The sequence below is a fragment of the Lycorma delicatula genome, chromosome 4, assembly GCF_047948215.1.
Source record: "Lycorma delicatula isolate Av1 chromosome 4, ASM4794821v1, whole genome shotgun sequence".
NCBI lineage: Eukaryota > Metazoa > Arthropoda > Insecta > Hemiptera > Fulgoridae > Lycorma > Lycorma delicatula.
In genome coordinates this window covers 140487622-140500659 of record NC_134458.1, presented here as the reverse complement: position 1 = coordinate 140500659, position 13038 = coordinate 140487622, and the positions used below count along the sequence as shown (strand labels likewise).

The 13038-nt window shown below is 34.2% G+C and overlaps 1 protein-coding gene across 1 annotated transcript in view; it reads right to left on the bottom strand.

The window, feature by feature from the left end:
* Positions 1-450: 450 nt before the first annotated feature.
* LOC142322724 (beta-3 adrenergic receptor-like) overlaps positions 451-13038 on the bottom strand; it is a 36374-nt gene continuing 23786 nt past the window's right edge. The window contains exons 6-8 of the mRNA XM_075361799.1: positions 4720-4935; positions 633-747; positions 451-587 (exon numbers count right to left, since the gene is read on the bottom strand). Of these exons, the coding sequence (XP_075217914.1) occupies positions 451-587; positions 633-747; positions 4720-4935 (468 nt within the window). The remainder of the gene's footprint in view (positions 588-632; positions 748-4719; positions 4936-13038) is intronic.

Below are 13038 nucleotides of genomic sequence, written 5' to 3'. Positions count from 1 at the left end.
TCTGAATAGTATGTATATATATATATATATATATATATATATATATATACACTTTTTTTACAAATGTAAACATTAATAATCACATTATAAATATTTAATAATTACAATTAAAATTTATTATTTGGTATAAAAACACAGTCTATTAACTTATATTATCTAATTGTTATACCTAATTGGTAAAATATATAAATAATAATATTTTGTTTTTTGGTGCATCAGCTATTAGCGCAATTATAAATATTTAATATATATATTATACAAATAAAATACTTTATGATGCTTATATGGTCATGAATTATACAAATGTATGTGAATGAATTTTTATATTAATGACAGGACTATTTTTTATGGAGATCATAAACGATGGGTATAATGATTTAATTAATGAACACATATTTGACATGGATTAAAATTATTATGATTACAGTAATGATAATAATTAATTCTATTTTAAACTTGTGTACCAGGATCATCAACTTCAACGGCTGGTAGACGTTGTAATCTATATCGTTCTCTTTTAGATTCATCCATTGTAGTGTTCTCAGATGAAGTCGTCTTTACCACTGATACTGTTGATGTAGTTGTTGCTGTTGATGATATAGTAGAAATGTTTATTTTTGTTGTACCATTACATTTCTTCTCTTCATTTGGTTCAGTTATAACAACAGTTTTCCCGCATGAAACACCTCCATTACTTGTTCGATTATTATTGGTAGTGTTTAAACTGTCCATAGCATCCAACTGAAACTAAAAAAATGTACCTGATGGAATAATACTTTTACAATTATATCCTTCCTTTAGTAGAACAAATTTTAATACAGAGAAGAAAGAAAAATAAATTAAATATATATATAGAAAAAAGATATGATTAGATTAGAAACCCATGTTAAAAAAAAGCAGAGTTAGGAATACCATCTATGTTTGCTACTTTTACTATAATAAAAAAAGTCAGTCATATTGAATAAATTAATAAAACAAATTTAACATAAATTTTCTGAATTCAAATTAAATTGAGTTAATACAATAAATAGATCCTACAAATAGAAGTCTTTTATTTCTTTGGAGGCACACTTTTTATTGTATTTTACATTCATTATTTAAAATCTTTTAATTTTAATTAAAAAAAGCTGGCAAAGTATAGACTTTCTTGGCTAAACCAGGGTCAAATCATACATACAATACCTTGCACAGCTTTTCCAATGCTAAATCTTTTTTCGTTCATATCAGGTCCAGGGTATATAATTTAAAAATAATTGCAGACATTTCTTGGTAGCTCTATATATGAAGTATAAAGTTTCAAAACATGATTGAAGAATATTTAAACCGAAGAAAGGTACAAAAAAAAAAAAAAAAATTAACTACATTTCAGTTTTAATAGGTGCAGGGGGGGATGATTTTTTTAAACATTTTTTGTTGTTGATTATTTATATGTTTATTGCAGGTAACAAATTTGCCTTAATAAATTTTTTTTTCTAAAATGCCTATGAAAAGAATCAAAATTGTTTTTTTTGTGATATTCCCCCCACCGTCTCAACGAATTTTGAAAAAAATGAATATGATCAATGTCCCATATATAGAAATATGTTAACCAAATTTGAAGAAAACTGGTCAATCCTGAGACATAAGACCAAAAGCAGTGTGACACACACATACAAATATAGGTTTTTTGGTTTAGATGAACTAGTTGGAACCTGAAATGTAAAGATTTGCTCAGTACTACTCAAGTACTATGCTAAAATCTGAAGTCCTCTGATAACATTAATTTATTTCAAGATATATTAAATTTCACAATTTGCTTGTATTGAAACCGAAAGAGTTGTATGTAACTGACCTGTCTGTTGGTACAATGAACAGCTGAGAATTTGACCTTATGTTTCTAATACTAAAATTAAGTTACAATTATAAATTTGAATTTAAGTAGAAAGAGAGGCACAGAAAGTAATTTTGCTTAGTCTCAAAATTTTTATGTAATCAGAACAAAATTTTCTATAAATATGTATTTTTAAAAACTGAAAATTATTACAGTAATGGCATATTTTCCCTTTGTATAAGAGAAAAAATAGTCAAATAAAAAAATGAAATTAAAAAAATAAGTTGTATTAAATACTTGTTTATTTCTCAGTGGATATTTAAGGCACAGCTCTCATTTTGAAAAACTTGTTGAGTTTTTAAAATAATCAGGACGTTTAATTTTATAAGTCTACAAGTATACTGCTTGGCAACATTTAATTATATACATAAAGGTTTTGTATCTAAGGGATCAGTCAACAAAGGAAGATAGACCTTCAGACTGATCCCTGATCTACAAAGATTGCTAAACCACAAACTGGAACTGGAAACTGGTACTGGTACTGGTACAAGTTGACCCAGTTCTTTATTGGTCACAGGTGTTTTTAAAACATACATGTACCCAGATGCTGAGACCCTCTGTGAAGTATGAAATGTGATTATTGCAGGGAGGAAGTACCACATAACACACAGTGTTTGTGTGAGATTAGTTTCTGCAGTATAGGAAAGCATGCTGGAGAGAATATTGCAAGCTTACGCTACAGATATCCATGTTACTCCACAGTGTCCACGATGTTGGTTAAGATCATCTGAAAAAAGATGGCAGGAGAGGTGCAGGAATGAGTATTTCTTCCTTATTCTCTCTAGTGGCTGTGTTCATACTAAAGCGGTCCAATCCTTAGATGGAGTAACCAAAGAAAAAAAGATTTTGTACCTACATGAATTATTAAAATTAAATGATATTTCCTAATTTGTTCAGAGTAAGCTATTTGCAATCATTTTTTTTAAATTTATGTTAAAGAGTGATGTGATTGCATCATGAATAATGGTATGACACTTTACATTTTTTAGTAATATACAGAAATAACAAAAATAAAAAGGGTGAAAAGTGCATGGACTTTTGACATTAACAAAAAATCAGAATGAAGAGCTGTTGGATAAAATTGCAATCCTTATTTGTTTCATTACCAGTTAACCTTAATTTGTATCTGCTATTATAAAAATCAGCCTTTAATGTTTTCTTATTGTTTTGTAAACATTTTATATTCTGTTACCAATCCATAAAACATAAACTGTTCATATTATCACTGAATGACTTGAGAATGACTTCCACAATAAAAATCCTGTAAACTGTAGGTATTTCCAATATGAATATTTTATAATTCTATTATAACATCTGATTAATAGCTGCTCATAAAGAATTAAAAAAAGATTTAAGACTAAATTAAAAAAAAGAAAAAAAAAGAAAACTAAAAGCTGAAAACAAAAGTAGTTTAAAATTAACAATTTGAAATGTATAATTGTTTTAACAAGGGAAGATAAGAGGAATTATGCATTTAAGTCCCTCCTTTCATGAGAGTATAAAAAATTGTAGGATACAGAATATGATTTGACAGCACATTAACATCTTATGTAAAAGCATCTGACCACCTTTTGTAGTCTCATCTTCTGCATAGAAAACTAAAATTAAATCAAAATTTGAACTGTGTAGATGCATCTCCTTGTTGTTTATATAAGTAAGTATTGAAAATGCAGAAGTCCTTTTTCAATAAAATGACATTAGACGTAAAAATAAAAGACAAGAAGAAATATTTTTTTTAAATTAAATAATAATTAAAAAATTGAAATATATTTTTATATTTAGAGAAAATGTAACAACCAGACATATGTAACTAAAAGAATATTTTAATTAATAAAAAATAAATATGTGTCTGTTTAGTTCAGGCAGTACTGTTATACAAATTGCAACTAAACTGTAATCAAGTTCTATGTATTAGGCTACTATGTATTAGGTTACTGGAATTGCAATAGTAAAAAAATTTATTACTATTATTTTTTTAAGAGACAAGGAAATAAGGTTGAAAAGTTTTCAGTAATTTTCCCAAATCTCCATAGAAATTTTCATGCTTTTCTCATGGAGATCTTCATCAAAGAATTCAGAATAGCTGGAAAGTTCTAATTACTGATTTCTGTCACAGGATTAGTCTTAAATGGAAAACTATAGTTGTCAGACTCATACAGATTTACTGATTAGACATTTTGGCTGATCTTATTCAAATATAGAATAAAACAACAATTGCTAATTTTAATTTCTGTATTTCCAAAATTTTAATTTACCCAATCTTGTCAGTAACAACTGATTAACATCATTCCATCTTAGAGATGAAAATGTAACATAAACAGTAATTTTTAACTTTTTGAAGCCTTATTTCCTGAACTAAATAATCAATCAATAAGACATCACAATATTTAAAATAGAGTTATAAGAGATATTATCATGTTTACCTATGTCTGAAAGAAGTAATAATTATAATATTTTTTTAAAAATTCATGGACAACCTTACAAAATTATGTAATTTATGTATTATCATTCATGACAACACTATTAAATTAAATTTCAGGATTAAATTAATTTTGCTTAGAAGCCCAACATTAAATGGTTTCATTTTATTATTATTGAGAGAGAGAGAGAGAGAGAGAGAGAGAGTGAGTGAGTGAGAGAGAGAGAGAGAGAGAGAGAGATGTGCATATGTGTGAGCATGTATACTTATAATATGCTCTTTTTTTTTAACACACCGAGAAAATGTTTCATTTTTCATTGAAAAATGATACACCATATCACATCACTGAGTTTAAACATAAGACCACATAACTCATATCAGTCATACTTAATTATTTTTTTATGTATAACAAAAAGATTTAATAAATTACCTTGAATATAGTTCCTTTATCATCTGAATCATTATTATTAAAGTGCCGTGGTGTAGAAGGTTCACTACTTGGCCGTTGTCGTCGAGGTAAAGGAGTTAATAAAGGATGACCACTGCCAGAAGATGAATCTGAATTTTGACGTATACATGTTCCACACCTTCGCTGTGCCAGTCTAAATGTTACACTTTCATAACGTAATGAATCACCTGCATGGACCTGGAAGTAATTTTTGTAATATGTTGATAGTGATTTAAATTTAAATAAGTTACAAAAAAAGTTTAGAATCTAGCGAATTAAAAACAATTATCAATTAATTTCTAATAAACCAATTTTATTTATAAAATTTTCTATTTTAATCCTTGTTATTGTTGATTTTTTATCTCTTAAAGATAAATTAACTTCAATAAGCTTCTTTTCAATCAGAATTTAAATTATATGGTATCATTTTTTTTTATTATGAAGTACAAAATTTGAATAAAACAAAGCTTTTTATTTTTAATATCTGAAGATGTAAATATTTGTAGGTGGTATTTATTAAATACTGATAATGCAATTTTTTTTATTTGACAGAGAAAATTAAAAAAATCTACTTCTTTCAATTTTTTTAATAAGAAATGTGAGGATTTGCAATTTTTGGACAAGCCAATTCTAAAAGCTATTTATTTATTAAGTTGATATCTCTCAAAGTCCATAAAAGAATCAACATTAAACAAAAATTAGCAGGAAATTTTACCATGATATAGTAAATGTAGTCAGGATATAGAAAACAAATATGAATTCCTTCCTGAAATTATCCAAATGAAACATGAATCAGGATGTATTGATACAAATAAGAACAGTGCATATGAATAGTAAAAAAATGAAAATCTCACTAACAATGAAGTTATATTACAATTCAGTAATAGTACAAACAGTAATACTACAATGGTTTTTTGGGTGAATACAATCCCGCCAGAAAATTTTATTACATTTTTGGGTTGATATACACCCCCCCTCAAATCATCGAGTGTCAAAATGAGCGGAATTTGTCTCTCGTCAAGAATCTGAGGTCACCGGTTCACTGAGGCCCCTCAAACGGGAGAAAAATGGAGGGGAATCCCTCCAAAAGCTCGTCTACCGTAAGAGAAGAATCTTCTAAGACATGACGTGACAGCTCTACAGGTACTACGAGTGATGTCAGATCAGAGCCGGACGGGGTCTCCTTATGCGGATATGATTATAGAATTGGTGCCAGGTATGCCTGAGAAGCTGGACATAGGGGACTATATCCCAGCGGGTACGGTTGTGAGAGTCTCCCGAAACATGGAGTTCTTTTATCCGGAAGATGAAGACACTGACGAATCTACAACACACGTGATTGTGGCTGAAGAAGGCAGTGAGGATCTGATCACACAAACTCTGAACGCGCTCTTTAAAATTAGGAAGACCGAAACCGGCAAGTTATGGTTCTGTGCACCAAAAGATGCATTAGACGAAACGTTTTGCAAACTTTTAGAATTTTGGTCCAGATGAGAACGTAACGAAAGAGACGCATGGCCACTCTACTTCATCGGTGAGGTGAATAGTCCAAGAGGAAAAACCAGTATGGATCTCCCACCGCTTTAGTGACGGTTCAGAAGGCGGGGGTCAGCTGTGCTGACCTCTTAAAACAAGTCAAGTGCGGCCTTGGAGATGAGCTGGCTGATGACATCGTCTCAGTGAAAAAAGGGAAAGATGATTCGATGGAAATAAGAGTCAGGATCCCCCCCCCCACCCCTGAAGAGAGAAGACATGATACAACGTTTAGAAACAAAAGTAGAAAATATGGAAATGGTGGAACGCTCACGCATGGCCATCTATCACGTAAAAGGGCTAGATATTGTAACCACAGAGGAGGAGATTACAAAGGCTGTGCAGGGGGAAATTGGATAAGACATTCCGGTTCGGGTGTCTTCCTTCGGGGCCTGCTTTCGAAGAAACAAAAAAGGTGACAATTCATACTCCGGCACGTGGAGCCACGAAACTGGCTAAGACAGAACGTATTAAAATCTGATGGCACTCCTATAGGATCGAGTCTCGGACGGATGAGATAAAGTTTTACAGGTGTTGGGGTTTCGGCCACAGGGAGGTTGACTGTAGGTGCCAAATCGAGCCAATTTATGTTATAACTGTGGTGGAGCGGGCCATAAGATAGACGTTTGTATAGAACCCCAGACGTGCTTAGATTGTGGAAGAAGCGGACACCGGACCGGCGGCTGGGATTGTGGAAAGCATAAAGAATAAACTGTCTACAAATAAATGCAAACTGAAGGGTGTCGGCACACGATTTAGTGTGGCAAAAAGCGTTAGAGATAGAGGTTCATTTCATCATGATGCGGAGCCAAACCTTCGAGCGGTTTCCGCGAACGGCTGGTTGGTAGTGACGGTAGAGGCGTGGCAGTGAGGACAGTACGTAACCGATTAGCGATTTTGAACGTTTTGGCAGGTAGAGGATCTATGATGGTGACGCTGTCCCCATTCGTCCTGTTAAATGGTTACATTTCGCCCAACTACGAGGAGGATAGATTCGACGAATTCCTATCGGATCTAGAGGAGTTTACACGGACAGCAGGGAGACCTATGATCCTCTTTGGAGATCAACGCCAAATGTGTTGAGCTGGGGGGACCAGGTCGACCCGCCTTGGGTACAAGTTTGCCACACTCTTGGGGTTGCTCAACATGACGGTTATAAATACTCCGGCAGTGCGGACGTTCATTGGCCGAGGAATAGGCTCCACAATCGACATCACGGCGGTTGTAGATAGGCTTCTACCATGAGTAATGTCATGGAATATATTAGAGGGCGAATTCATCAGCGACAATCGGGGAATTAGGTTTAGTATTCGACCCTGCAGCCCGATAGCCCACGCCAGGTGCAGCTACTGGAAGCCTACGGTGACACAGACCGCGTCATTCTCTAACGCTGTGATTACAAGAATTGAGGGTTTGCAAGATTGGAGCACGGAGGAATTTCTTCACATCCTGATAGAGGAAAACGAAAAGATAAGACTAAGACATGCTAGGACCAGGCGCAAAGTGTACTAGTGGTCTAATGAAATAGCCTTCTTGCCTTCGAAGAAGAAAATTACAGCGGGCACGCAGAAATCGGTCGGCAGAAGTCAAGAGTGCTGAGGTCGCATATAAGACCGCCAGAAATAACCTCTGTGCGGCAATAAAACATGAAAAAAGAGAAGTATGAAAGAAAATAATAGAAGAATTGAATGACGACCAGTGGAAAGGAGCATATCGGGTACTCTTTCAGAAATTCGGTGCACAACCTCCCCTGCTATCCAGAGAACAGGCTCTACAAGCAATTCAAAACCTATTCCAGACTAACAGACAAGACAGTATGTTCATAGCAATTAGGAACAACAGAATATTTACGTTAAAAGAGTTGCAAGGTGCGGCCTCCAGAATTAATATTAAAAAAAGTCCGGGCTCGGATGGGATCTCGGGCACGCTTTTGAAAGGGCTAGCAGCAGCCCACCCCTGGCTACTCTTTGAAGCAGTCAACAAAGCATTAAGATCGGAGAGCTTCCCAAAATCTTAAAAGATGGGAAATTTGGTTTTAATCCCCAAAGCAGCGCTCACGGAACAGCCCAAGACCGGTTTGCCTTTTTCCCACGTTGGGCAAATTATATGAAAGACTATTGGCGGAGAGAGTATCGGCCGAATTGGAGGCGTCAGGGATCTTAGCACCATCACAATTTGGTTTTAGAAGGGTAAATCAACGGTGGATGTCCTTAAAAAAGATAGAGTCCTTGGACATAAGCGCAGGAAAGATGACCTCTTGTCAGCCTTGTCAACACGCGAGGGTGTGGTAATTGATAAGGACCGTGTCCTTATCAATTCGAATTCGATTTGATGTTGCGTTTAAGGTTGCCATGTGGTTGTAGTGTCGTTGCCTATGCTGAAGACGCGCTGCTACTGATTGAAGGGGATTCGCGTAACGAGGTAGAGTTCCAAGCTGCTCGTGCTTGTGAGACACTCCGACTGTGGAGTCTCCAACATAAGATGATTTTCAGCCCAGAGAAAACCACAGTGATATTGCTTAAGGGTAGATTGGCTGCTACCCGACGAATCCGGGTCCGGATGGCTGGTCTCCCCGTTCGGTACGTTACGACTCAAAAATACCTGGGTGTTATCCTTGATGAGAATTTTCGGCTCAAGGAACATCTATAGTACGTAGCAAAAAAGGCCGCTGATGCTTTTTATGGAATCCGTAGAGTCATTCATCCCGACTGGGGTTGAATTACCGTACCATGCGTATCCTTTACAAAAGGTGTCAGCGAAGATATTATGCTGTATGCTGCGTCTGGGCTCACCGCATGGATTTTAGGTATTGCGCGGACATTTTGCTGCGGGCCCAGCGACTCCTCTTGCTAGCTGTAATAGACGGTTATAGAACAGTCTCGCGGGAGGCAGTCTGTGTTATAGCCGGAGTCAAAGCAATAGATATCTTGGCTATTGAGCGTAAGGAACGCTATATTTCCAAGGTAAATAACCTATTGACGTCAGAACGAAAGCAGGAGATTGAAGACCGGGGCCTTACGTCTTGGCAGGTCAGGTGGGACGAGGATTATATTTTCTTGACAAATAAAAAAAGACAAAGTAATCTTTGTTATCATATTGTAATATATAAGTTAAATACGTATCATTATTTACTTTTGTCCATTATTTAACCTCTCATTAATTTCATACTATTAATAGTAGATTAATAGTCCTTTTTCAACTATATATTTTAGGCTTTCACTACTCTGACATCTATGTATATGAAAGAACATGTCATTCACAGAACACCCAGCAAAAACTACTGAAGATAAATTGATGATTTTTGAAATTCCGAGTTTAAAAAGTTAAAATGGAGAAACAATGAAATTTATAATTTTTTGAATTTTTGGCAACAAATGAAGATATCAACTTGATTTTTGGTGTGTAAGCTTCACGTGAATATCTAAAAACCAATTTTTAGATTTTTAAATTCCGAGTTGAAAGGGTTAAAATGGGGTAACATTAAATTTTAGTGTTCTGTGAACTTCTCTGTAACAAATGAAGGTATCAGCTTGGTTTCTGATGTATGTAATCTTCATGAATTTCTAAAAACGAAATGTTAGATTTTTTGAAATTCGACCTTGAAAGGGGTGAATAAAGGTAAACAAATTTTGAACACTGATTGAAAATTGTCTCCATATCCGACTATACTATACGAAATAATCACTTGATTTGAGCTTGCAAATACTCTTCACATAAATATCTAAAAAACACTTTCGGATTTTTTGAATTTTATTATTTCAAGGGGTAAAAAACGTAATTAGTTTTGTAAATTTTTGCCATTTTATGCTATTGCTATTGGATCAATCTTTATTAGATTTGGTAACATTGTCATGGTAATTATGTTTGTAATTATGATTATGTATTTCGTGAGCGAAGCGGCGTCGGGAAATCTAAAAACAAATTATTATTTGGTCCTGTATTGACCAAACTGTTGTTCTGAAGAAATTACAATACACTCATAGTTTTTATAAATCAAACAGGTTTATAAACCTGAATATTATGCTTTGTTGCAATATTCCGGAAAATAAAAAAAGACTTATGAAGTTTATAACAGATCTATTTTTAAATACTTATAGATCATTATGATTAATGTGTATAAAAATATGTCGTAATATTTGCCTGAAGTTAAATTTCAAAAAATAGTTTTTGAAATAATCTGTAAATTTCTAACTTTGAAAGAAAAACTACTGAATTTAAAAATGTATTGGAAAACTTAGGATATAGTAATGTCTGTTTACTAAACTCTCCTGAATTAATAGTACCTATCTCCGTTTTCGCTCAAATATACCCTATTTAAGGTATACTCTGCTATTTGATTTTACGATGTTAGAAAAATGTAATGTTTCTTTCAGTACATTCCTTGTAAATTACCAGGGTAATGAAAGCTTTTAGAGTAAAATGATGAAATATTTTAATTAGGATGTGAAGTATTTCACTAAAAGGTTTCGTTAGACGTTTATTATATTAAATTTTTTCCAATTTCAGCTGAAAAAAACTGTTGAGGATATAAAGTAGAAATATACTTAATATCTATGAGAACGATCCAAAAAGTGAGATTAAGTTTTGCAGGGAAATTTAAAATTGGTAGACCTCAAGCATATAATAACCCAAATCTATTCTCTACTTCCCATTTTAATTTTAAGTTGATTGTTGTAGTGTTTGATATCAGTGAACGTTCGCGTGAAGTGTGTTGGGTAATCGCCTAACATGGAAAACAAATTCGATCAACATTACGCGATTCAGTTGTGTCTTAAAAAAAAGTCAGCTTTCAAAACTTCCGAAATGTTGAAAGAAGCATTCAACGAAGTGTGTATCACATGCAAGTTTTCGTTGACACGCCGCATATTCCGGACGAGAGAAGTAGAAAACATGGATAGCGCAGCTTTACTGAGCACGTCAATTAATGACGTTATGATGGACGCAGCTAGTGTCATCATTCGCTAACCCACCGGGTTGGTCTAGTGGTGAACGCGTCTTCCCAAATCAGCTGATTTGGAAGTCGAGAGTTCCAGCGTTCAAGTCCTAGTAAAGTCACTTATTTTTACACGGATTTGAATACTAGATCGTGGATACCGGTGTTCTTTGGTGGTTGGGTTTCAATTAACCACACATCTCAGGAATGGTCGAACTGAGAATGTACAAGGCTACACTTCATTTACACTCATACATATCATCCTCATTCATCCTCTAAAGTATTATCTAAACGGTAATTACCGGAGGCTAAACAGGAAAAAGAAAGGAAAAGTGTCATCATTCGAGAAGATCGCTGTACTGGTGTTCGGCAGTTGGGAAACTCCAACGCATCTCAAAAAGCAGTACATCCAATATTCTGGAGCGGATCCTTATGAAATGCGTTGCATGTCTTCGGGTTACGTGGCTTTTGTCGCCTGATCAATTGGAGTACTGCGCAATCCCTTCCAGATTGGCTTCCGGAAGGGGGATATTCTACCGTTGACTATGTATTTGTTTTGTATTTGTAGTGATTAAAAGCTCTCAAAATTGAAATTAAAGTTCTCAAAGAATAAGGCAAGAATTAAAATTTTTTGCAAATTTTTCCGCTGCATTCGTTTTAATCGATAGGAAGACTTTTTTTTATAAACTTTTGTGTTTAGGAATGTCAACTAAAATAATAAATATTTTACAAAGTAGTAATGACTAGACAACATCTAGTTATTGATAAAAAAGCATTTATTATTAAAATTCAATTAGATAAATATTTTAATGACCTTTTTATGAAATTTAACATTGTTTACAGATGGAATCAATTGTTTAGAATTTTTATAAATGATAATGGATAAAAACGAGGGGATTAATCAGGATTTCTTCCCTATGTCCAGAATAGGCATTTCCTGACCTTGTGAATAAGCAGAAATTGACTGTGTACTTTATCTACCTTATTTATAAAACATAAAAATTTAAAAAAAGTGTCAATGAATTAATATTTATTAATTTTTTTTTAAACATATTGTGGTTGTACCTGCAAAACCAGCTATGCATGCCCAGAGTTCACTTTTACTAAAGTAATTAAAAGTTACATTGATATTAAAAGTTACAGTTTTGATATTGGAATTAATTTAGTTAATTTCGGTTGTTGTTATCTCTTGATAAGATAGACTGCTGTAGCTTAGTTTATCAAGCTATCATTTATATATATATATATATATTTTTTTTTTTTTGGTATCAACGGATGCGGAATTGTCCCCTAAGTACAATTTCGAGACATGCGACATCGTAGCTCCTTCCCATCTGAGGATACAGCCTCACAAGGGGCTGGACCCTCGAAGGGAGCAACTGGAAGGAGAGAGAGTGGCACAGTGGACACTGAAGGTATGGATACTACGGTGAGCACCCAGGAAAAGAATAAATGGAGGGAAACCAAGGGCAGAGTAGCCAAAAGACCTAGAGCGGGTTCTTCGGAGGAGGAAGAAACCCCTCCTACTCTTGAGGAAATTACCTACAAATTAGGTAATGCAATCACACAACTGAGACACATGACTGGCAAGGGGAGTCAAACTGCAATCAAAGCCCATGAAAGGGAACTTAAAGAAATATATGAAGACTTACAAAGACTGTGTGAAGAGAAAGCGGAGACATGTAATCATACCACTCAGACTGAAGGTCATTATAACAGCAAGATGTCGGAGATTTTGGATGTTGATCTATCAGACGAGCAATTGATAGAGAGACTGCCCTCCAGATGGTCAAGGTGGGTGATGAAGAGGATCACTCAGGTTAATGCAGCAAAAC